At 34.7% G+C, this 26,933-nt stretch overlaps 1 protein-coding gene across 11 annotated transcripts in view; it reads left to right on the plus strand.

Annotated features, from left to right (window-relative positions):
• LOC149577593 (uncharacterized) overlaps positions 1 to 26,933 on the plus strand; it is a 111,782-nt gene that overhangs the window by 1,894 nt on the left and 82,955 nt on the right. For 8 of the 11 annotated variants that reach the window (XM_089824536.1, XM_089824543.1, XM_089824488.1 and 5 more), the window contains one exon: positions 8,335 to 9,263. The exons of 1 other annotated variant lie outside the window; for it this stretch is intronic. In XM_089824536.1, coding sequence (XP_089680662.1) covers positions 8,919 to 9,263 — 345 coding nt within the window. In that variant the 5' untranslated portion in view covers positions 8,335 to 8,918. Of the gene's footprint in view, positions 1 to 8,317; positions 9,264 to 26,933 lie in introns of all 11 variants that reach the window. 2 more of the 11 variants (XM_089824559.1, XM_089824496.1) reach the window with 2 other exon arrangements.

Raw genomic sequence — 26,933 nt, forward strand, 5'->3', positions numbered from 1 at the left:
TCTGATCTAATTGGCGCCTAGGACCTGAAACCTTCTTTACTTTTGAGTCAGTTAATAATTGCAAATTACAACTTTTATCAATTTTCTGCCACATAAGTTTCAGACTTATTGTGCTATATAAAAATTACCAAGGCTATGGTAAAGCTTTAATGTCCTTACGAGGAACCATAGGTTACAGAATGTGGTGGCATGGTTATAGGGAGAGTAGGGGGCAAGTGGGTTATTTGGTGATACTCTAGTGTTTTTACCGTATTCCCTAAGGTTGTTCTTAGTATTTTTAGCAATTTAGCATCACTTTAGTCCTCAGCTTTTCTTTGTGGCACTTGGCTACTCTTTCAGTAGAGTTTTCATTTTATTTTTCTTGTTTTTCTTCCCAGTTGTTTTAGGCATGCTGTTTCTTCCATTTTTCCGTTGCTTCCAATTAACTTTCATTATCAATAGCTGATATGATTGATTGATTTCAGCATCCTTAAACGAGAACAGATTATCTGCAATAGATAAAAACAAGCAGGTAGAAGAATAATTTTTTTGCCATATCATCAAAATTAAGAAAAAAATGAGCATTTAATTTAGATTATATTTTAAATTCTGCCGTGTTTGCATCTAGCGTGGGGAGTGTCTTTAATTAATAATGACTACATTAATTCAATTGGTTATGAACGCAGTTTTGTGTGGTTTTAAATAATTTAAATCACAATAATCAATTTTGGATTAATGGTAATGCCTAAGCCTACACACTAATTGTAGATGATATTAAGAAATAATGATAATATCTATATAATGAAAATCATATATTACAGAATGAAAATGTTTTCTAGATGGAAGCAATATGCCAGATGATGGTGGATAGCATTCAGAATAACAACAGAAGTATCATTCAATAGGAAACTCTCATCCATAATAGCAGAAATAAATTTTAGAGGATTGATGTTTTGGACCACACTAAAGTGTGGTTCAAAACATTAGTTCTCTCATCTATGTGTAATTTTGAGAAATATATCTTCTCTTAACATTGCGGTATGTGCAAGCTTGAAGTCTATTGTAATCCAATTCAAAGGAAAATGGTAATGCAGAATGGGGAATATTTGATAAATGATGCACATGAAAAGAATACCAAATGACAAGAGTATGCATGTGTTGATGTTTGGTAGCTTCTGTCAGATAAACATAATTGATATAATTGATATATATATATATAACAATGATTAAATGTTAATTATATTGATTATCTAATTATCGAACAGACATGTCACATTCATGGGACATGTCTCTTCGTGACTTATTCTCAATTTAAATAAGAGGCTCACTGCCATTTGGAAAACACATACCAAATACAATGGCAATGCTTAGCACATTTGCAATGATCCTAAGAAACTAACATGGTATCAGAACAGGTTACAATTCTAGGGGAGTAATTTTATATGCAGACCCGCATTGATAGAGTTAAAAATGAAATGGGAAGCATTCAGACAGTCAATGATTTTCAGTGAAAAGAAGCTGTATTTTTCTCATCGATGATGCAGAGGTGAATGTCTAAATATATAACAATAGGGCCAAATCTGAGAAGTCTTCCCTGGAGACAATAGGGCCAATGACAAGCGATACATACCACCATCTGGTAACCAATGTTACTCCTGGTGAAAAGCCTGACTTAGGAAATGGTGACGCTGTGAGCAGAGATGGTTTAGTAAACAAGTAGCTTTGAATTTGAATCAGAACCTTCCTTCCAGTTGCCATAGTTTCAAAACTAACCCCTGTGCTAAATTTATATGTTTTTAGGATATCGTATTTCTCCAAGATCACTGCTTTTAGACCTCTTGTTTAACATAGAAGTCCAAGGAAGTGATTAGTATGCGAAACTGAAAAGAAGCAATCAGACAACTATCAAAGTGTAAAGTGTATAAACATGAAACATATTATATGCTATCATCTCATATTCTCTTGAAGAAAGTATTATTTTCAAGAGAACCTGTGTTATATCTAAACTCTTGATGTAGATGTGAGAATAATTATTTCACATTTGGGTAAGTGCTATGTGATTCCTCAACACAGATATTATTTGTAGCAAACCGAGAGGACAACATATCTTGCATTTTCCATTGGTGAGAAAACCAACGAACATTGGACCATTTAAAATGGTGGCCCCCTCCACATGGTCCCGGTCAACATATCCGCATGGGTCTTGCAATAAGCACGCGAAGGTGAAAAGGATCGAATATTCAATAGGCATCCAACATTACGAAAAAAAGAAGGTTATTAAAATGCAGATCCACTCATTAATTAAAGGAGAGGCATGCAATTTGGAAGATTATGTGGATACCCACAACCAACCTTTGTACAACAATATACATCCAATTTGTCATGTAGTTGTGGAAGTTGTTGACAAATCTCAAGGTCTAGAGACTATGAAATGTGGTCGACACATCGCCAAGGATTAAGTTTTTGGTGTTTGATGATGAGGATTATTTATCAGCACTTGCTTGTGGTGAAAAGATTTAAGATCTTTATAATTTTATCACCACGATTTCTAGATTGGTTACGAAATGTATGAGCTGGCATTGTTGGGCTTTGAGCATGTTTACAGTGATTTGGTTTGCAAGAATATGGACTTTAGGGATCGATTGTACTTTCATTCATTGATATTGCTACAAATTAATCATACTTTCATTTGACCAATATAAGTTGAGAGTCTATTGCCTTCTTGGATTGAGACAAGATCACAAAATGCCAATGGGGCATTCCGAAATGAATAATCTTGAACATATATAAGGAAGGAAGAAAAAATATCATTAAAAGGCAAGGGACCTACCACAAATCGGTCGACAAACATAAAGAAAGGTGAATGAGTGTGGATAAAGATGTGGAAAAGAGGAAAATAAAAAAATAACGAGATAAGCATTTTTATTTTCACTATTACTTTTATTTTTATGATCACGTTATATTAATATGTGTTCTTAATAAGGAAATAATATCTTAAAATATAGATTAATGTATATATATAGAAGTTTGAATATATGCATATATGTTCAAAATATATTTTATCTATATTTTATTGGAATGGTCTTATTATGCAAAACTATTTATTATGCTTGAGTATTTTTGTAGTCTCTCTCTCTTATTTATATTTTTATAAGAGCTATTTGCATTGATCTTTTCCTCTGAGAATGTTATTACAAGAAAAAGGGAGATTGTGATTCAGAGGGAGCCTGACATTTCATTAGAGGCAACCTTGAAAGAGAGGGAGCAGATAAAGGATGTGATTCAATCAACCTTCAATGATCTTGATCACATTGATTCAAAGGGAGCAAACCATGTTGAGATGGATTCTCTAGTGATCAATAAATTGTAGCAATCAAGAGGACTGTGATTCATGAATATACCTTGTGATTATGTGATTTTAATGGGCTTAGCCCCTGTGTACATTCTGAGGAAGTGACTACTTTCAAATGACGTCACTTGTATTTGCAGAAGTTATTGTAACTTAGAATAACTTGTATTATGAGATCAAACAAATTGAGTATATAGTGAATGTCTTGCATCTCAACATTTTGGGAGGTCATTACTCAAAGAGTATTTGGTTGAATATCATTGATATTCTGGGAGGCCAATGCTCTTGATACTAGATGTGATATCAAACCTTATTTTGAGTATTTGGTGAATATCATTGATATTCTAGGAGGCCAATACTCTTGATATCAGATGTAATATCAAACTTTATTTTGAGTACTTGGTGAATATCATTGATATTCTGGGAGACCAATACTCTTGATATCAGATGTGATATCAAAACCTTTTGAGTACTTGGTGAATATCATTTGTTGATATTCTGGAAGACCAATACTCATGATATCGAATGCGATATCAAATGGTGGAAATCTTCTAAAGATTTCCTTAATCTTGCCAATTTGATATTACTTTGAGGTAATATGTGATGGGGGTGCATGGATTGGATCCACAATGACAATTAAACACAGAATACACACTACAGGCACTTGTAGAAATTATAGAATCACTTCATTGCCTGATTATTGATACAAAAAATATTACATTGTGCTTCTTTTACAGGGGTCTTTGATTTTTCGGAAACATCTAAATTAACGAACATAGAACAAATAGAATTTTCTAAACCTATCTACACAATGACTTCTAGAACTTTATAGAATTAAAAATTAATTTTACCTAACCCTTTTTAGTAATCCAACTAGAGTTTCTAGAATCCTCTAGTATTATTTTATATTTCATTTGAGGGGAAATTACACATTCCAACACTCCCCCCTAATTTCAACCTCAAATGTTGTTGGATACAAATCCAAATCCTTTCTTTTACATGATGTCAAAATGTCAGTTTTTGATAATCTTCATATCTGTTAATTTCTTCATTAATAGTGTCTCCCAAGGCTGCAGCCTTTTTGTCAGCAATTGGCTGAATCTTATACCAACAATTTCCTCTTTTCACATGATCCACTGATAATCTTGTATCATATATCACAAATGCCAGCGACAGGGTTCACTAATAACCTTTTGCCTCTTTGATGCCTTTCTCTATTTTGTTTCCCAATGTTATTGCATTCCTTCTTACACTTGAATATTTGTACCTAAATAAACCTCTAATCATTCATGTAATTTTTTGCCAATTTGATCCATAGCTCTATCCATAATCTATTTTTATACAACCTGCTATAGAATCCTTTTTACAATCTCTAGTCCAACATGTCTTATAACAGTGATTTTTCAAACCACAAATATTACAAGGATGTATATCCCAACATCTATCCTTTGTATGCTCTTTTTTGTTATAGTGTGAACATTGCATAATCTATATGCTTTCAATTGATTGTCTTGAACCTATATTCATCTTTCCACTACCTACATCATATCCAAGACCTACATATTTTGGCCTGATTGTAGTCTCAATCAGATTCCTTAATCTTGTTCATCCTTTCCTAGACCTTTACCTTTGAAACCCATTCTTTCCATAATCTTCAAACCAATATTGTCATTATAATAGCTAGAAGTTCTATCAATACAATTTTCATGTTCATCATTACACTCCTTTTTGCAAACAACTTTTGCAAAATCACATTTCTCAATTTCATAATCACTCAAATCATTTATATCACAAGATACATCACATACAAATGGTTTCGCATTCAAACATTCTTTCCATAGTTACACCACCCTGGGGGACGGGGGGACGGCGAAACAGGGGGACAAGTTTCCGGGACGGGGGGACAGAGGGGCCTTAATTTGGGGACGGTGGGGGGATGGTGGGGGGACGGCGGTGGGGGACAAGAGGGGTGAATATATCTATGCATATGGTACTTAAGAATGCTAGTTATGAAAATATGTATTGCAATATAGGATATAATGATGTAAAAGAGTGAATAATTGAACATTGCATTGAATTGGAACATCAAACATTAAACATAAATAGTCGAATCTGCAAATAGTGAATATCAGGATGTCCCCCATCCTCGGTGGAGGTGGCGGAATTTGGTGGGGCCACTCGGGACGGAGAGACAGTGTCCCCAAGTCTCCGGTGCGTTGAAGTCTCTGAAACGTCGGGCAAAAAGGGGGGGGACGCGTCCCCATGTTACTATGATTCTTTTTCTTGTTTCAGAGTAGACAATTCTTTCTTTAACATACTATTTTCCTCTTCCAATTTCTTCACATTTTCTTCCAAAACTTTTTTCTTTTTCTCAGTGTCATCTAACAAATTTAACTTTTCTTCTAATTCTTTATTTTTCTCTCTAAGATTGCATGTTTCCTTAACTTGCCAATTATATACTTCTTCTACAAATTTTAACCTATTTTCCAGCTCTTCAATTTCGTCTTTGCAGACACTAATTTCATTTAACAATTTAGATTTTTCTTCTGCCATTTCATTTCTTACTTTTGCCAATTCCTTTTGAAAAATATATTTTTCACACAATAATCTTGCATTTTCTTTCTTCACCATCACTAATTCTTCTTCTAACTTATTTGTCTTCTCTTTCTGAACTCTACCAGCTTTTCCCATTGGAATCAACAATTTAACACACTTTACTCTTTCTTTTAGAAAATTCTAAATACCTTTTTACTTCCAGAATTAAATATTCAAACCTTTAGACAGCTAGACTCCTCACAATATTCTTCTGCTGTTAGAATTTCTCAAATGTCATTAAATAATTATAAGAATTCACACCATACCTTTTATTCTTTCCTCTGTCCTTTCTTCCGTTAACAGGTTTTTCCACTGATTCTGTTGTTCTCAAGAATGTGTTTTCTTGCCGACTTGCCCTCTTTCCTGCTCAACACTTCATGTGTGGTCTTCTTCAAAGCAACTATCTTTCACATAACACAAACAATCTTCCACCATTTAGCAGCACCAACACACCACTTGCTCTTTTATCACAATTTGAAATTCTGTTCAACCTTCTATCCAACCTGGCTCTGATACCATTTGATAGGGGTGGATGGATTGGATTCACAATAATAATTAAACACAGATACACACTACAAGCACTTATAGAAATTATAGAATCATTTCATTTCTTGATTATTGATACAAAAAATACTACATTGTGCTTCTTTTATAGAGTTCTTTGATTGTTTCCGGAAACATCTAAAATAACGAACATAGAACAAATAGAATTTTCTAGACCTATCTACACAATGACTTCTAGAACTTTATAGAATTAAATATTAATTTTACCTAACCTTATTCAATAATCCAGTTAGAGTTTCTAGAATCCTCTAGTATTATTTTACATTTCATTTGAGGGGAAATTACACATTCCAACAATATGTGTGTTTATCCTACCTTGCTAAGAGGGAGTGTTGATGTGGTAGCTTCTAACAATAATTAAATGTTTATTATATTAATTATCTAATTATCGAATAGACATGTCACATTCATGGGACATGTCTCTTCGTGACTTATTCTCAATTTAAATAAGAGGGTCACTGCCATTTGGAAAACACATACCAAATACAATGGCAGTGCTTAGTACATTTGCAATAATCCTAAGAAACTAACAGCATGCAATACCACTTAAGAGGGCAGCCTCCAGAAAATAGAAAAATCAATGATCAAAAACATAATTCTATGACTGGTGCCCTGCAAAGAATAACCTTAACTCTATTTATAGCTAACATTAAGCTGGTTCATCTGCAGGGTTCTAACAGGGAGCGAACTACTTAGAGGTAAACAATTCTAGATTCGTTCATCTTTAAATCAAAGTTTATGTGTACCATGCATTGGCCACACCATAATCCCACATTACATATGATGACAAAAAAATGATTAGGGGCACGGTATTTCCTCGTTTTTAAAAGTGTTATCCTCTACTCTTAAAATAAAGAACTTTTGATGGACAATTTTTTTAACTAATTATAGTAGTCAACAAATGAAACAATATAGGTCAGAATTCATTGTCTGCTCTATATTTTTTATGGTTTATTGATTCAAACGAAAAGAATTAGTTCTGTATTTGAATATTTTTTGTTTATTCCCTTTTACTTATCTTTAGGAAATGATTTGGTTTCCATTTGCAATAATATTATCTTAATCCAATTTTTTTCAATGATGTAAATTGCATTCCAGTGTTAATTATGCCAATATGATGAAACAATGTCCTTTTCTGTAGCACTATGAGTTTACTTCATCCAATTTTGTTGGAATTTCACATGTATTCCATGTGTCTCATGTTCAGCATCCGCAGGAGTAATTAAATTACGCTGCAGATATATAGCCATAACAATAGAAAATTTTCATCTGAAAAATCAGCTTGATTTTTATAAATGGTAAAGATCTTCTCTCGTTAATTTCTATTAACAAGCGGATGGAACTCAAATAATAAATATTGGAAGAAGTACTGTTGAAGCATGGAAATCAAATTCAAGAACAAGTTTATTCTATTTTATAATGGAAAAGCATGCTGCTAATAATTCACTGACAGTTTTTATTCATTTGTTTTATAAAGATGAATGCCTTCTATTGATTTTTATCCTGAAATGCTGTTGCACTTGATAATTATCAGGTTTTGGAAATTTAGAATATGAGAAAATATAATTACTGACCAAGAATGCAATGTGGTCAGGACCACTAAAATCTGTGAAACACTGAAATCCTTTGAGTATTTATCTTGCACCAACATTAGTTTTTATGCAGTTTCTAATTTCAGTGAATTCTGAATTTCACAAAAGAATGGAGATAGTGGCACATGGTTAACCATCCATGTAATAATTACAAATTGAAATGTAAAATTTGAGAACAGGACACATTTTTGTTTATTAACCCAGGTCATTTACATGGTTAAAGATTAAAAAAGAGTAGTTTGAAAATGATTGCAGGAAAAAGGACTTTTATATGGTGCACTGAAGCCAAGACTCGATGCTGTTGAGCCTTTGGAAAGTCGAGCTGATACAACCATCTGAGGCATTACTTTTGAACCAGTTTTTTTTTTTGTCTTGGGAGCAGTTGCAATATAGCTCCCTCGATATTAAAATACTTATTCCGAAAAATAAAAGTGACATTACCAATTTCATGACCTATGAGTCCCAAGGGAACACATACCGGACGGAATTGCAGTTCGGGTTCCTTTCTGTCAATAAGGTTAGAGAGCGATAGCAGAAGACTTTTAAGGCACTGCTATACACTTTTTAGGGATTTGAAACCAGCGATTTAGATAATGGACAGATAAGTCTCTTGAAGTTGGAGTATTTAAATTTTAGGATGGGCATATCCGTATATTGGACAAAAATAACATGGAAGAGTTGACTAAAATAGGGTTAGCAAGACATTTCTGATAGCCCAGGTTTGAATCTCAATAATGTCAGCTTCCCCTTTTGGCACTGGCAGCCAGGAGTTAACATAACCAAAGATAATCTTTGCTTAAAACAGTGGACTGGGCGCAGGATTCCTTGATGAAAGCAGAATGCATGATTTAAGTAATGGCAATGAAATGGAGCTCACTAGTCTACTGGTAGATAGAAGGCAGGCATTTGAAACAAAGCGTCCTTTGATATTTGAGACATCATCACCAAAGTACAGGTTTGACAGACTAAGTTCATGTTTAAGCTTTTTATCCAATATAAATGCAATGGATTCTTCTGCTGCAGACAAAAAGATGATATTAAAATCACCAATGGTTGATGAGAGTGTTGGGAATGCCCTTTTAAAGACATCTAGTTCAAAATCAATTCTAACTGAAGACAGAAGCCCAACTACAGAGGCTAAGGAAACTCCAGGCAGATTATGGAAGGCCCTGGGACACAAAGAGGTAATGTGTTCTCTGAGAACTAATCTATCATCTCAAAACAATCATATTAAAATTTTAAGGATTGTAATTTGGGTTCAATCTTCTTCTGCAGCTATGTTGATATGGCATTTACAATTAATAAAAGCTCTAGTTAAAGTCTTATTCCTTTGTCCCCTTACATCTAGGCTATGATGGCAATAGATAGCCACAGTGAATGAGTTCTCTGATTATTTCTTTCAAATCATTATTTGTAATTACAATGTTCATGGTTTTTCTGTATGGTAGTTTTAATTTCATTAGAAGGGTAAGAAAAAACTTTAAAAGATAAAATAAACTGTTCTATTACTAAAAAATCAAGATTAAATATGGATGGGTTATGCTGACCACATCAACAACAGCCTGACACTAAGACTCATGCAACGAAAATCACATAATCGAAGACAATAAGGCTCAACAAAACCATTCCAAAAAGGTCAATATGCAAGTGTAGCACATCATTACTAAAGAAATTTGGTATGCAATTGAGAACAGCATACAGTATTGTAACAATATATACATTTATAATATTGGGAGCAAAATAGAGTTTTCTGAGAACACAGTAAAAAGCTGCCTCCAGCAAATCATTCCCTGTTGCGTCTTCTGCAGTTACTCTCATTATGAGCATCATGTACAAAGGTACCATTGGGGGTAAAGATCTGAGAGAGTACTGCTTTCACTATTACCGAATTCTAGTTTTCCACTTAAAGATCAGCATGATTCTTTCACAGTTAAATTGTAATGATGAATATTATAATACTGCTTTTGGAATTGCACATAATCTCTGATTAAAAAAATCATCAATATATTTTCTGTCATCAGTCCAGAGCTGGGCAGATTTGATATATGTTGAGACAACAGCTTGAGCTTTCATCCACTGTCTCCATAAATCTTATTTTGGGAACCTCCAAGGTCACTGTTGTTATTTTATAGGACTTCTGATAGAAAGAATATCAGATTTATATCAGGCTTTACTTACTTTGTAATGCTTGTATGCAGCAGGTGAGTACCTTCAGAATGTTCCTAAATTGTTGTGTCTGGAATGCTGAATGCTGACAAGAATGTATTTAATAATTTGCAATGTTATTCTGTTAATTCTGGGATTGCAAGTGTGTTATGTATTTGATATTGCCTTGTCCATCGATGAGAGCAAATACTTATACAAAGTGAAGGGTTATGTCCTTGTAGGGGCATGGCTCTACGTGGCCATGTCCTTGTAGGGGCATGGCTCTACATGGCTCTACAAAGTGAAGGGTTATGTCCCTGTAGGGTCATACCCTACGGGGTCACAACCAACCGTTAGTTTACCATAAACAACTGGCGATTAATCACGTCCAATAAACATGTTTGATAACAATACTTAATGTGTATATCGATGGCAATATAAATGGAGCCCGATCCCTGATCGGAGATAACAATGTTATGATATCAACAATGATAGTAACCCGATGTGAATCAGCAACATCAGTAATACAGGCCCGATCTGAATCATGTCTTGTGTAACTTTTATATATATATATATATATATAAGAGCATAATAGATTCAGATACTCAGTATTACTTTTACTGATGCTAAACTTTCAACAATCCCTCTTTAGCAAGGGAGAAGTAATAAAGAATCCACATATTAGAATATCTACACATAATACATTATTTGACGCTACCACTCTAAGAAATAGAGACTCATCAAATAACACAAATCACAATGCTATGAACACTATCATAACATAAATTATGATCTCTAATTGTCCGAAACAATATCTAGAGTAATCATAATGCATTTGTTATTCATGACTTCCGGAACATCTGGACCAATAGTCATAATAACAGGCCTATCATATGTAAGATCGTCAACTTACAATAATTACCTTCTGAATATATATGTCCATGAAAGATCATCACCTTTCATTACATATTTGAAGCAACAATCATAGAAGCATAAACACATATGAATTGAAATTAAATTCAATGTTCAAAATTACAATTTAATCATACCAAGTTTTCCTCTGAAGTATACCAACTTCACTTTATCAAGAGGCTTGGTAAAAATGTTAGCTGTCTGTTCATTAGTACTAATGTACTCAAGTTTGATGATATCTCCATCCACCATATCTTTGATGTAGTGATAGGGAATTTCAATATGCTTGGACCGATTGTGAAACATTGGATTAGCTGAAAGTTTAATACAACTCTGGTTATCACAATAATGATAGTAGGCTTCAAAGTTTCTCTAAACAAATCAAATAAAATCTTTCGAAGCCATACAACTTCTCTGGCTCCTAAGGAAGAGGCTATGTATTCTGCTTCAGTAGAGCTTAATGCAACTGAGGACTGTTTCTTGTTGAACCAGGAAATCATCCCGGATCCAAGACTGAAGCAACATCCTGAAGTACTCTTATGCTTAGTAGAACTGCCTGCCCTATCTGAATATGAAAAACCATGAAGATTTTTATCAACTTGATCATATCTGATAATTATACCAATAGTTCCTCTTATATATCTTAGGATATGTTTAGCTTCCATTAGGTGAATCTTCTTCGGAGTAACCACGACTGACTCAAGGTGTTAGTAGTATATGTCAAGATGAGTATTCACTAAATACATCAATGAACCAATGATCTCTCTGTAGAGAGTAGGATCAGCAGGTTCAGATTTATCCATGTCATCCTTCAGTTTATGTAGATTAAGTTCCATAGGAGTAGAAGTTGGTGTGCAGTCCATCATTCTAAACTTTCTTAGAATATCCATAGTATATTTTCCTTGGTTTAGAAAGATGTAGTTTCCCTTTTGCCAAACTTCCAGTCCTAGGAAGTAGTGAAGAAGACCTAAGTCTTTCATGTCAAATTCAGCTGTCAATTCTTGTATGCATTTGCTTATTAGATGTTATTCACCTGTAATTAATAAGTCATCAACATATAACACGAGAATAATCATGTCATTTCCATCTATTTTGAAATATAGATTAGGGTCAACTTCATTCTTAGAATACCCTAGCTTTGTAAGATAACTGTCTATTCTTTCATACCACCTTCTGGGAGCTTGTTTGAGCCCATATAGTGCTTTCTTTAACTTACATACATGAGTATTCTTGTTCCGAGTAATAAATTCTTTTGATTGCTCAATGTACACTTCTTCAATTTCACCATTTAGAAAAGCTTCTTAACATCCATTTGATGGACTTTCCATCCTTTAGATTTTGCAATGGCCAAGATGGTTTTGGCTGATGTATACCTAGCAACTGGAGCAAAAGTTTCCTCATAATCGATACCTTCCTTCTATGAAAAACCTCGTGCTACAAACATTGCCTTGTATTTCTCAATGCTGCTGTCAGGTGCATGCATGATTTTGTACAACCATCTAGAAGAAACTACTCATTTGTTTTTAGGTCGAGTACAACATCCCATACATCATTTTTTAATATTGAATTGTATTATTCAATTATAGCTTCTTTCCAAGGTTGACTTGATAAGGCTTCTTTAGTGTTAGAGGGTCCAGATTTGATAAGTTTTGTTACTAATGCAACATAACAAGACTGAGTTCTTGTTTTCTTGCTTTCTTTTAATACTTCATCAGGTTCGACATGGTTTTCTTCAATGAATTTTCTGGCCCTAAGTGGTCTCTTTTTATTGTTATTATTTTCAACATCATCCGAAGTAGGTATAGGAGATAAAGTATCATTCTCCCTCTCATTCTCTACTTGATGATCTTTATTTGTTTCGGTGATAGGTTTTGTAAATATCTCATCATTATTTTTAGAAAGGTTGAAGGCAATGTCTTCTTCAAATTTAACATCCTTGCTAATTTCAATTGTTTTCTGATTTGGAATATAGACTCTATAACCTTTGGAATTTTCACTGTACCCAATGAGAATTCCTTTCTTCCTAAATGGTTCTAGCTTTATTCTCTTTTCTTTAGGAATGTGCACATAGACTGGACACCCAAATATCCTTAGGTGACTTAGATTTGGTTTGATGCTTGTAAATACTTCTTCTAGAGTGGAATTTTCCAAGATTGAGTGCGGACATCGATTTTGAATGTAAACAACGGCGTTAGATGCTTCAGCCCAGAACGAAGTATGAAGCTTTTGATCATGCATCATAGCTTTGGCTGATTCGACAATTGATCTATTCTTACGTTCTACAACTCCATTCTGTTGAGGATTATAAGTGCAAAAAACTCCCTCTTAATCCCAATAGTAATGCAAAAATCTTTGAAAATTTCAGAGATTTACTCTCCTCCATTATTTGATCTTAAAGTTTTAATTTTCTTTCCTGATTGATTTTCTACTAGGGCTTCAAATTCTTTGAATATTGAGAGTACTTCACTAGATTCCTTTTGTTTTAGGAAATAGATCTAAGTTCTAGAATAATCATCAATAAAGATTACATAATAGAGGCACCCATTTAGAAAGGGTACAAGCATATGACCACATAGGTCAGAATGAATGAGTTCCAATATTGCTTTTGATTTATGAACACTTTTGGGAAAGGTTTTCTTGACATTTTTACCTAGGGCACAACCTTTGAAGACACCTAAGTGATCTGATTTTAGATTAGGTAACCCTTTGACAATTTTTCCTATAGATGACAATGCTGGGAAATGTAGGTGCGTAATCTCCTATGCCAGATTTCTATAGACTCTTGGATTTCATGGCTTAGTGCAAAATTTTGTTGATTACAAAGTTTATATATGCTCCCATCTCTAACACCAATAGTGATGGCTTTCTTGATGTTAGCATTTTTAGGCCAAGACAAAACTCTTTCTTCTTGAAAAGTGATTCTGTATCCTTGATCAGAAAGGCCAGGTATAGAGACTAGATTTCTTTTAATTCTAGGTACATATACAACATTGTTAAGTTGAAGAGTAATGCCAGGATTTAGATGAATAGAACAAGACCCAATACCTTTAATTGGATGAGTGGAGTTTTCCCCGATGGTTACCTCTTCTGAGTTGCATTGAGAGAAGTTTTCGAATTTGTCTCTAAAGCTTGTTATATGTCGAGATGCTCCACCGTCTATGATCCAAGTGTTTTTGTTTGAGTTTAATTTATTGGAGAGTGCTAGATGAAAGGCATGATTTTCTTCTACTTCCTCCTTTTCTTCTTTTATTTTTGCTAGTGCAGCTTGAATTCTTTTCCGTTCAAGACAAACATTATGAGAATGACCAATTTTTTCGCATTTAAAACATCTCACTTCTGACCAATCTCTTTTCTTATAAGGTTTGTTGGATTCTCTCCTATTTCGATTGAATTTTCCTTTCGTGTTGGAGCTTACTTGAAGTGCATGAATGTCTCCCTCTTGGTTTAAGCTTATCCCCCTTGAGACTAATCTTGTTTCCTCTTGAGTGCATTCATTCTTGAGTAATTCAAATTTAGGAAGCTCAGGTCGAGAGCTTAGTCCTCGAATAAAAGTTTCCCAAGATAGAGGAAGTCCCCTTTGGGCAATCATGGTAAGTTCTTTATCATCAACTTGACTTCCAATTATAGCAAGTTGATCTTTTAGTTCAAAGATTCTTAGAAAATAGGAAGTGATAGTTTCTCCACTGTTCATTTTTATGTATAATAAATCTTGTTTTAATGTCAGGAACCTGCTAGTATTATTTATTTCAAAGGTCTTCTTGATGGTGGAGAACATTTCAAATGTTGTAGAAAGGCTAGAAATAGACGGGAGAATATGATCCTTCACGGAGTCTATAATTATTTTCATGGCTTTATTGTTGTGCCTTTTCCACGTTGTTTTGTGTAGATCATTTTCTGGAATAGTTTTATTTGATTCTACATACTCTTCTAATTCCATTTCTCTTAGGATTATCATGACATGAACTTTCCATGAAGAGAAATTTGATGCCCCCTCCAATCTATCCTCTAACCTCACGTGGTTGACCATTTTGATTTTGAAAGAAAAAGAAATTAAAAAATGGTAAAATCTGATATATATAAGTTCTGAATAAAATTTCTTATCATAATGGCTCTGATACCATGTTATTTTATAGGACCTCTGATAGAAAGAATATCAGATTTATATCAGACTTTAGTTACTTTGTATTGCTTGTATGCAACAGGTGAGTACCTTCAGAATGCTCCTAAAGTGCTGTGTCTAGAATGCTGAATGTTGACAAGAATGTATTTAATAATCTACAATGTTGCTCTGTTGATTCTGGGACTGCAAGTATGTTATGTATTTGATATTGCCTTGCTTGTCGATGAGAGCAAATATTTATACAAAGTGAAGGGTTGTGACCACGTAGGGGCTACGTGGTCGCAACCAACCATTAGTTTAACATAACCAACCGGCGTTTAATCACGTCCAATAAACATGTTCGATAACAATACTTAATGTATAGATCGATGGAAATATAAATGGAGCTCGATCCCTGATTGGAGATAACAATGTTACGATATCAACAATGATAGTAACCTGATGTGAATCGGCAACATTAGTAATACAGGCCTGATCTGAATCATGTCTTGTGTAATATATATATATATATATATCAGAGCATAATAGATTTAGATACTCAGTATTACTTTGACTGATGCTAAACTTTCAACAATTGTAACTTGTTCAATATAACGGAAGACTCTGTAAGGTGTTTTCTTTTGAAAACTTCCTCATTTCTCATTTACTAAAGAACTTGTATAATCTCAATAGAAAGCACAAGCCAAAATATATCAAGCTTAGGACTCATCTCATTAACATATTTGTCATGTCTCCTTTTTCAGAATACTTTTTTTTTGATAAGTTTACTCCTGCCTCTTTTATTTTAGGGCAATTTAAATAAGGTAATTTTAATAACTGGAAAAAGACGTTTTCTTAAACATTGAAATATGAAGTGTTTTAATATAAAATGGTTTATTCAATCTTAGGCATTTAAGGACAAAAACTCCTAGTTGGTTAGTGTTTGAGATGAGAAAAACCCTCTTGAATTCTACATTTGGGATCAAGGACAAGAATCCTTGAGTCCAATCTTGGAAGAAGGTTGACAATGGGGAGCACTTTCCCACTCCCTATTTTTCCAACCTTAAGGATTTCAAATTTAGGCTTGAAATGGCTAGTTTATGGTTCTGAACTTTTAGGTCCCATAGTCCAGGAGGTCTATGGCTCAAGGCACCATAGTCCTTTTTTGAGCCAAAACTAAGGCCAATGAGCTTAGTAGTGTTGGGCTTCCAAATTTGGAAACAGATTGAGCACAATCAAACATGAATCAGGGGCACGAGGGACAACCACTAAACTGAGCCCAAAACGATTTTGAAATTGTTGAGGGATACAATTTACGACACTACAATGCCTATATGTAATAAATATTTTGAGGTAATCTGCACACTATGTGACTTCTTGGTATGATGCCTTTGCAAGCCGTAGTAGAGTCCTAGAGAGAGATCCAAAGAAGGACTTAAATCTACGAAACACACTCTAAGGGATCTCAATAAGATACCTTAGGTTTCAACTAAGTCAGGTTAGCTTGGTAAATGTAAGAAATATTTATCTGGTCTGTAAGGAATCAATGTTCATCAGGTGTGTTTAACAGCTGCACCATATCATGCAATCAATGAAGGTCAACTTTAGAGGTCTATATTAACTAGTGATTTGAAGTAATGGAAATCAATACTAGAGACCTATGGATAAGTCAACCATGCTCTTGTTTCTTTGGCTGCACTTGTTTGCATGGTAGCAAGAATGCGATGATAGAAGACATTGAGAGGAAGCATTTGTTTGTGTGTAAGGGTGTAGAGGATTGGGCCTCAATGGTGGTAGTAGAATGGTGGTCCTAGTCTCTTCTACAAGCTCCTTAGGTTCATGGAGGATGGAAAAAGGAGGAAGAATGGTTTTGTTAGTACACCTACAAAGCTATGCTAACACCCTAGTTTGTAGCTTTTATTATGCTATTTTTGTCATTATCATTGTCAATCAATTTATCTTTTTTGCCAAATTGCTAAGTTGTTGGGTGTCAGCCAATTTTTTCTACTAACAATGCTTGCAGATTGCTCATGCTTGTGAAATAATAAGCAACGAAGATAAGTTTTTGCAGGTTGAGAGCCCCAACATGAAATTAAAGATGTTATACTGATGAGGATTTGAATAGGAGAACAAGGTTAGCAAATGGTTATTGTTTCATTTTGTACTCCGTACAAAAGACACATCAACACAAGGAAAATTTGCGGCAAGCCTTAGAGGAACACCTTTTTCCAAATCTCTAAACCAGGGTGAGATTCAGCCTCTTTCTCAAAATGGCATGGAGCCAATAAAGTGAGATAAATTATAAGTGCAGGTTGGGTGACACCCAAGGAAAAAGGTGTGTATGAGGGAAAAGTCATCTGAAACTGAAGCAAAGAGGAAATGCATCTGAATAGTTAGTGAATTTTGCACCTTTTTTGTGGATGGACTTGTCCAAAACTGCACCCAAAGTGACAAACAGTTAATGAAATAGTGCAGCTTCAAGTTGAAACAAACATGTTGTGAAATCACACTTTTAAAGTATTTCCCTTGAGAAAATTGTGTTAATGTACAAGGGTAACGATTAATGAAGGTTAGAGCCATGTTGAAGTGGAAAACGTAGAAGAAAATCGTGTGAGGCAATTGCATAAGTAATTTACTTTAACTTTAAAAAAGAGAGAAGTCACAACTTTCAAGTGGCTTTGCCATGATAAAATCATGATATTGAAGTGGTGAATAAGTAAAATGTGACTAGCATTTAAAGTGAAAGAAGGTGAAGAAAATTGTACTTTTGAAGTGGCAAAACCATAACGCCACCATGTGTTGAACCTTGGCATGAGCATTAGTGACTACATGTAATTAAATATAGCTAAAAAACATAAAAAATCATTTCACATAGCATTGCTGCTCAAAATTATGAATATAGAAAGCAAAGTGTGCTGAACTTTGGAGGAAACTTTATGGTTAAGCATACTTGAGCTAGAGTATTGTTGATGTGAGTTTTGTTCCACTGCAATATACAAGTTACTCTGGGACGCATCCCAAAATCCCCAAGGTTCCCGAAATGGGAACACATAGGGGATGTGGAGATGATGTTTCGACATCCCCAACGACACCTCCCATCATGCCATTGTCTTCCAAAAATGCAGGGACGTCTTGACATCCGAGTAGTGATCAGGGGGGCACAACAATGTCCCTCAACGTCTTTGGGAATGCCTAGGCGTCCCCGTCTCAATAGAAATAAAAAGTGCAATTTCAAAAAAAGGACATTTTTGATTTGGTAGTTCCAATGATGAATTTGTCGACCTCCCGAGGGATGATTACTTCACTACATCTTGGCATTTTGATTTTGTAGTTTGTACTTGTTTTTACATCATGCTACTCAATGCAATCATCTTTGTCATTAGATACTCATACTTTCGATATCTTCTATATATTAGAACTCTTCCATTTGCTAACTCAACCATTTAAAATTTTAGTGTCCAATACTCATTGTTCCATGTTCGACATTTGCTGCAATATTCAAGTATTTAGTAATTCTAATTTACTAATTTATTGTTTTACATCTTTATGTCTTATATTGTAATACATCTTTTCATAACTAGCATTTAAGTACCAAATGTATAGTATATAGTATATACCCCCCTCCCCTCGTTCGCCACCACCATCCCCCTACCATCTCGAAATTGAGGCCTAGAAACTTGTTCCTATCTTTCTCTGTCCGCCAGGGATATGTAACTACACAATATCTAGAATTGAATACTTAGTATTTTGAGATGAAACAACAAATCCTCATCTCTCTCTTGAATAAGAATGCTCATGTGCTAAATAGTGTAGATGAATTGTGTGATCAAATTAGACAACCTCAAGGTTCCTTCTTATTGTGGACTTTCACTCAGTTATAATAATGTGATATACTGGTTATACGAAGGGATTCGCATCATTCATTCAATGGATACAACTCTTTCAACTTCTTCTAGTTGCTTCCAACAAACTAAACTGCAAGGAAAGAAAATCTAATTTAACTTAAGAATACAAGACAATATTTATGATTGGGTGAGCCTCTAACCAATTCTTGCTTTGTCAAATCAACTAGGCATAAGAGGGTGCTATCTTCAATGGGTGCAAGAATGATCTTCACACTCACAAATTCATCCAAATACCCTATGCAGGCGCAATCTAAATGAACATCTCTAACAGAAGTTAAGCGTTTGCAATTTAGGCCCCAACTAACCTTACACCTTTACTTACAATTAAAAAGTAACAAATGAAATGGACTAAATGAGTAATTTGAAGAAACCATGCAACACTTCAAAGCAATCTTAAGGAATCCACCATTAAGACCAATAATGAATTGCCAATTACTTCGATAGCATTATAGGAACAATTTGATCAAGTCTCATACTATACTACTAACTAGCTAACTTCTCTCTAGTCTCCTAATCTCTTGAATCTAACTTTGTAACTCCACTAACTAACTACAATTGAGAAGGCCTTCACCTTTTAAGTTGTTCAATTACAATGAAGTTTCAAGACCAATTAAAGATCAAGGGCCAAGATTTATCCCTACAAACCCTAATTAGGGTTTCCACAGTATCAAACAATTACATGAGGAAACCACCATGTGGGTCAATAAGAAATTACAAAGTTTTTGATAGTAAAAGAGAAAATTGTACACTTTGCATAATATGATTAAAACACATGTGGTTGGATAACCTGATTGGAGGAAGCCAAGTGGGTACCCATAGTTCTTGATACTCAATCTTTATTTTGTAGACTTGATGATTCTTTGATAAAGAGAAAATATTTCTGGATACTCAACATTATCAAGCTCTCCAATGGGATGACATGTTTCCAAATTGTTTCACCTTCTCGAATTTTCTCCTTGAAATTTTTTCTCATTGCTATAACTTGAATCACTTACAACTTGGTGAACTTTTAGACTTGTTCTACATCTTTGAATTTTGTCCTTGGCAACTTGATCTGAATTTCGTTTGATAATCTGATTTGAACTTCCTTTTCATTGGGAACTTTTGAGTTTGAGACGTCTTGTAGTATTCGCTTACTTAATCTTTTCTTTTGCTTGAGACTGAGCTTGAAATATCCACTTGTAATCTTGAGGTCTCCAACATCACCTTGTCTTCGAACTTCTCTACCTTGCAAAACAAGAGAGAAAAGATGCATTAAACTCACAATATGATAGGAAATAAACAAAATTAAATAGATCTAAGTTTTGATGAAATGGAATTTCCTTTAGATTCCACTGTTCAAACTTCTCTTACTCTTTCTTCCTGAGTAGAAACTTCCCATTGTTAGTGAACAGATTTGTCCTTCAAAAAGAGATACAAAGAATGACTCAAAATGCCCGAATAGAAGAACAAATGCCACTAACTGTTGGACAAGTTAGTGAGACTGAGCTTGAAATATCCACTCGTAATCTTGAGGTCTCCAACATCACCTTGTCTTCCAACTTCTCTACCTTGCAAAACAAGAGAGACAAGATGCATTAAACTCACAATATGATAGGAAATAAACAAAATTAAATAGATCTAAGTTTTGATGAAATGGAATTTCCTTTAGATTCCACTATTCAAACTTCTATTACTCTTTCTTCCTGAGTGGAAACTTCCCATTGTTAATAAACAGATTTGTCCTTCAAAAAGAGATACAAAGAAAGACTCAAAATGCCTGAATAGAAGAACAAATGCCACTAACTGTTGGACAAGTTACCATTAGATTGATAACCCTCCTTTGAATTGAGAGGTACAACTCTCTCTTAAGATTTACAATGAATTAAATATTGATTATGTCTTTAACCAAAGGACACAAAGGCATCGACATTCACCCATCAACATGGAATGAATGTAATTACAGATTTAAATAATTGAGAAAAGAATAATCAGACAGCCTGTAGATTACCTATTATCTCTTCCTATTACAAAGAGACTAAGAGAAACTTTAACAGTTTGCTTGCATATATATGAATACATACAAAACCACAAGATCGTGCGATATTTCATATACTTGACAAGAAAAAGGACAATGAAAGGAATATGATTGGAATGACCACAAGATAATTTTTTAATCAGAAAAATAGATCTCACACCACAAGATCTGAAGATATATTTATCTTTATTCCATATACATAATAAGATAATCATAAGATCATATTATCTCTGCCGTCAAAACAAGTTATGCAGAAATCAAAATGTACTATTTACCTGTCTTTGTTACAATCACAGCTCAAAAAAATGTATTCTTCCCCCTCTCTGTAGCCTCAGGACTGCTGGAAAGAAGAACTTCTTTCTTGTCTTTCTGTGATATATTTATCTTCCTTGCCTTTTCGGTCACCCATCAGCTCTAATAATTGATTCTTTAAATTCTAAAATTATTCCTTGTTCCTCATTTAGCTTTATAAATGAATTATAATAATGTTAAATCAACATTATTATAATGTTTCTTTCCTGCACATTATACAATGCCTTTACTTTTAAACCTTTGCTTCTCTTGAATAATTATCTCTCCATAATAATAATCTTCAAAGCAATGTATCTGATAATGATTGTACAGGTGTCATGTTCTGTACATCCCAATGTTACATTATTTTTATAGTAAAGACTGCTAGTCTTTTTGATAGACATGTATTCAGTCAATTATAACTTTTTAATTCGGCCATATTTCGCTAATCACTCCACTGAGGATTTAGAAAACTTGGTTATAAAAACATATCCAAATTTTGGAAAGATCCAACAGTGGAAATGAAAGTTATGCCCCCCATATTGAGACTAAACTTTCTGTTTTTAGAAAATCTGTAGTTATAGGTTGCCACTCTTAAAATTGAACATTTTGAACGTACATTTTCTAAACCTTCAAACTTGAACCTGCTCTTAGCAAACTTGGGTCAATTTTAGGCTTTAGGGACACTAACCCTCAACTAGTTCAAATAAGGCAAAATGTGAAACCAGGGTTCCAAACTCCAAACTTATGCTAGGATCAACATGACTAGGCTTGTACAACAGAGATTCATGCACTTTTAGGGTCCTATCACCCCCGAAAGACCAATTTCTCAAAATTAGGCCTAGAAATCCTAGTAGGTCTTTTTTCAGTTTTCTATGGCTAACTTCCAAACTTTCCAAATGAGGTATCAAGAAAATTACCTTTTCAAATACCCTTTTGCAAGTTCTCTCGGACTCCAAAAGATCAAGTGCTGACTCTATTCCAGCATGTCCAAACTCCACCTTAGTCTGCAGACCTAATAGGCCTATTTAGGCTGGGTTCCCCAAGAAAGTGCTTGAAAATGGGTGCATAGATTCAACTCAACCCCATGGATCTCTTCCTCTCCTTCCTAAAACACCATTTCACCCTTTACTTGGTTTCATATAATCAGTTTGGAAGTTTTTATGCCACTTCTCATTCACTTTCAGGCTGAACACATGGGGATGTTCAGCCTAGGGCCTGCTAGCAAAAATAGCAAACCTTCTCCTTTGGGCCTGAAACTCTGCCATATGAAAGAGCACTCCCCTAACTTGCATCCCTCCAAGTGGCATCAAATTCCAACTGTGGGATTGCAAGTTAGAGGCACATGTTTGCCAAAAACTCAAAATTCAGGTTTAAACATGCAGCCCTCACCAAAAATGCAATAACTTACACAAATGAAATGATAAAACCTTCAAACCAAATGCAACTGAAAGCTACTTCACATATCTATCCAACCATGTAAATTAATCACACGTTCCATCCGTACACGTCCGTACAACACCAAAACACAGTCAAATTGGCAGAAAATCAGGTATTTATTGCTGCAAATATTCTCCAATCCATACATCTACCACCTCCTTGGGCATGTATGGTCATTACATGCTCATATATCTTTGTTCCAATGGTTGTAACCATATTTCAAATGGTTATTCCAACGTGCAACAATTTTTGCAACCAAATTGCGAAGTTGTCAGCATTTTTGCAATTTTGCTTGACAACATTTTGCAATTTTTGACAATTTTGACAACTAACCTCCTAGACACCTAGAACTTGGCCAAATGACCTTAAGGACCATTAAAACCATCTAAGGAACATAAAAATCCAATTTGCGTTTCAAAAACACAAAAAATGCTCATTTTTGACCCAATGGTAAAATTGGCACTCTTGGTTTATAATGGCACCTAAAGCCCAATTTACCTTACATTTTGGTCTTCTTACAACATTTCCTATTTGCATACCAAACCTAACACTAGGACCACTATCCATTTGCTTTGGTGCCTTGCACCAATAAGTAAGCTAACACCTATGTTTGGGGATTTCCCTCTGGGTGGAAATTTCCCATGTTTGGGGATTTTTCCTTTGTATACTTACAATGCCTCTTATAACCTAAAGCGACTAAGACCAAAATTAATTCACTTTCAGTTTTGATTTGGCTCACTATGTCATCCATTTTGCCCTCAAAATATGTTTCAAATTCTCCTAATTCACGGTGGAAGTGAAGTTATCTGTTTTTGGGATCTTGCTTGCATTTGGAGCACGGAAAATGTCCAAAGTTGGGGAATTTCCCTAAAAGAAGCCAACAAAAAGTCCCTGGAGTTGGGGAATTTCCTCAAGTGGCCAGCAAAAAATGCCCCAAGTCGGGAAATTTCCCCTTAGTCCAAGACCTAGTCATTTTCCCTCAAAACTTTGTTGTTTAAACTTCTTTTGAATCATGGGGCTGATTGTAATTGATAGATTTCTTCACTTGGATGGTGGTTATTGGTATTGGAATCCCAAGGAGAGGGTGGACGATGCACACTCTTGGGGAATTTCCTCAATTTCATCACTAAGTCCTTCCCCGACTCAAGGCAAATTAATTCCCAAGTTATTAAAATTATCTTATTTAAATTGCCCAACAATAAAAGTAATTGGAGTCAACTACAAAATTCCTAAACAAATTTCAAGTCAACTGACTCAAGGCGAATTAATTCCCAGGCTCCTAAGACAACTAAGTCGATTGATAGGAAACCTACTCCAAGCCTGTTGTACCAAACAGTTCAAGACAAACCTGCTTTACAAGACTTCTAAAGGTATGATACTCGAAATACCAATCTATACACATGATCTATTATGGATTCTAAGAATGTTTAAGAGCAACAAGGCTTGTGTGATAGTTCTCAATCTTGCAAACTTATCCTTGTACTCTGAAAAAATTTGTCACCTCACTCTCGAACTTAGGAAATATTTCATGTAAAACCAATAGTTGAGGAGGTTTATATGGGGCCATGATTAATCCAAATGAAAGTTGTCTATCCTAAATCACCATAATCAAAATAATAACTTTCAAAACTTTCAACATTAAAAATAGGGAAAGATACAACCTAGTGTTTCTCGAATGGAGGTTGTTGATGTCCTCGTAGATCATCCATAGCTTCAAGAGGTTGAATTTGGGGATGAATTCTTCCGCTAGCATCAACATGAAATCCATGTCTGATCAAGACAAGATCAGTCTTGAAATCATGCCTATGGAATATCGCTTTTGGAGGCTTGTCTTTGTGTAGCATGAAACACACATCCTTGTGAATATCCTTTAGCGCATCCTTAAAAAACAAGGACTGCTTGATGATTTCAACTTTAAATATTTCTTCAAGCTGTCCAAATGCAATATCGAACTGTAACACCAACCCAAATTGTCCTTTGTTGTCATCTTCCACAGAGTAACTTGTTCATCTCTCAACAAGTCTCGCATATCTTCACCTAAGACACCATAAACAACATCATCTAGCATGAAAATGCCAATTGTTCTCTATTAGCCAAATCTTGCAATTATTCAAGTATTGTTTCATCTATCATAGTATCCTCAAAACTGATAGGAGAAGCACTAACATTTTCACAAGTTGATCATCATATACAATCTCAAGTGGCAATGTCTTTGGAGGTTGAAGCTGATGGTGGATCATGCCATGCAACAACTTGTCTGTCTTGAGATGCCTTTGGCAATGAACCCATTTGTATTTCTTCCTTGAGATCTTCAAGCACCCCCCAAAGAATATGGTGGTGATGGCATCTTGTATTACTTTGTCAAATTGTTCTTCATTTTTGAATTCATTTGTGATATCTTGAAGTTATTTGTTCTACTTGTCCACATGATAGCCTCCTTCAGGGGTACTTGAAATTTTGTACAATTCATCCTTTAAAACCTTAACTTGAATCTGGAATGAAATTTCCTTTATGCATGAATGCTATTTCCTTGACGCCAATTCCTTTCTTCATCTTTTGGTTTCCAACTTGAGTGATGAATGTCATCTTCATTTGATGCCCAACTTGGAAGCTAAACGAAATCCTTGTCACCCTTCTTTGATGCTTCCTCATACCAACCCATTCGAAATGTTACTAAGTCTATAGTATCTTGGCATGATGGGCATGTAGATTTTGAATGAACAGTCATGCACACTGTTGGTTCCCAAAACTGCAAATTGGAAATCCAAGAGCCTGCCACTTCTCTGATAAGATTTCTCAATCAGTTTTGGCCAACGAACGGGAATACTTCTCGATTCCCCTGCATTTCAGGCTTTGCTACACCCAGGCGGGTAAGCCTTCACCTCAAACGCTGACTGTTTGGTTCAAGGCTTTTCTACAGTGAATTTAAACTTTGGAGTTCTTCGGTTGGCAAGGTCCTCAAACTTGATCAAAATGAAACTGGATGCTGAATACTTGATAATTGAATGTTTTGTATAAAGTTTGTTAATAATGAATTTGATGCTTGTAGAAGGAATATATAGATTTTCTAACTTCAACAATAAAAAGACCAGTGCCCTTGCTCATCCGGGCAATAGAATCAACTCCAGTGAATTTTCATGTACAAATTCATAAAGTTCATATGCACTTATACTGCTAACAATTAAATCATCAAGATACGACAGACCAAATATTACGCAATCTTAAATTAGTCCAGATTGAATTTTAACTCCTCTGGCAGGGAGACAAACTGGACACAAATGCGGAAACAATTAAATATTTCACACTATCTGTGATGCTCAAATTTAAATGCTAGATGACCATGTCCACTTATCCAATATTTAAATTGTATGTAGAATTACAGAAGATAATTACAAAGGACGATTCGCTTGCAGTTTAAATCTCCACACCATTTAAAAATAAACAAAAGACATTTTATTTTATTTAAAAAATAAAATAATGGAATTTATATTACAAAGCCATATTGAGCCCTTATTCCTCCTTACAAAAATATATAAATATAAAATACTCCTTAGAGTGTATGAATGTCATTGTCCGGATATCTCCCTTTGCTTGGTTCTATATCTCCCTTATATATCTAAATAATATAGAGAGGTGACTTTTCAAATGAAGGGTCATATATCTTTTAAAAATAATTACACATTTTAATTCTAATCGCACCTCTCCATTTTCTTAATTTATATCTTTGGGCAAAATAATCATTGCTAATTCTATTATCGGCAATCACTTTGTAATTCTTTGGCTCTTGACTTCTACGCGGTCATCAAACATACAGTCATATCCGACCATTATTGAATATGGGAAACTGGTTTGAATCCATCGCTGAGCCCTTCAAAGCATGCGCTCTAGATTTGAATATAGACATCTCATCTCTTATTTATAGATATATGCACATCCCATTTGTGCCTATAGGTGAATAGAACAAATGAAGTCTAGGTTTCCACCGTGTTTGAAGAACTTCAAATTTTGTCGGGTGACATCCGCAATCATCTTTACATGGTCGGTT

This window comes from Cupressus sempervirens, chromosome 1 (genome assembly GCF_028749045.1).
Source record: "Cupressus sempervirens isolate cs-2001-9-10 chromosome 1, ASM2874904v1, whole genome shotgun sequence".
NCBI lineage: Eukaryota > Viridiplantae > Streptophyta > Pinopsida > Cupressales > Cupressaceae > Cupressus > Cupressus sempervirens.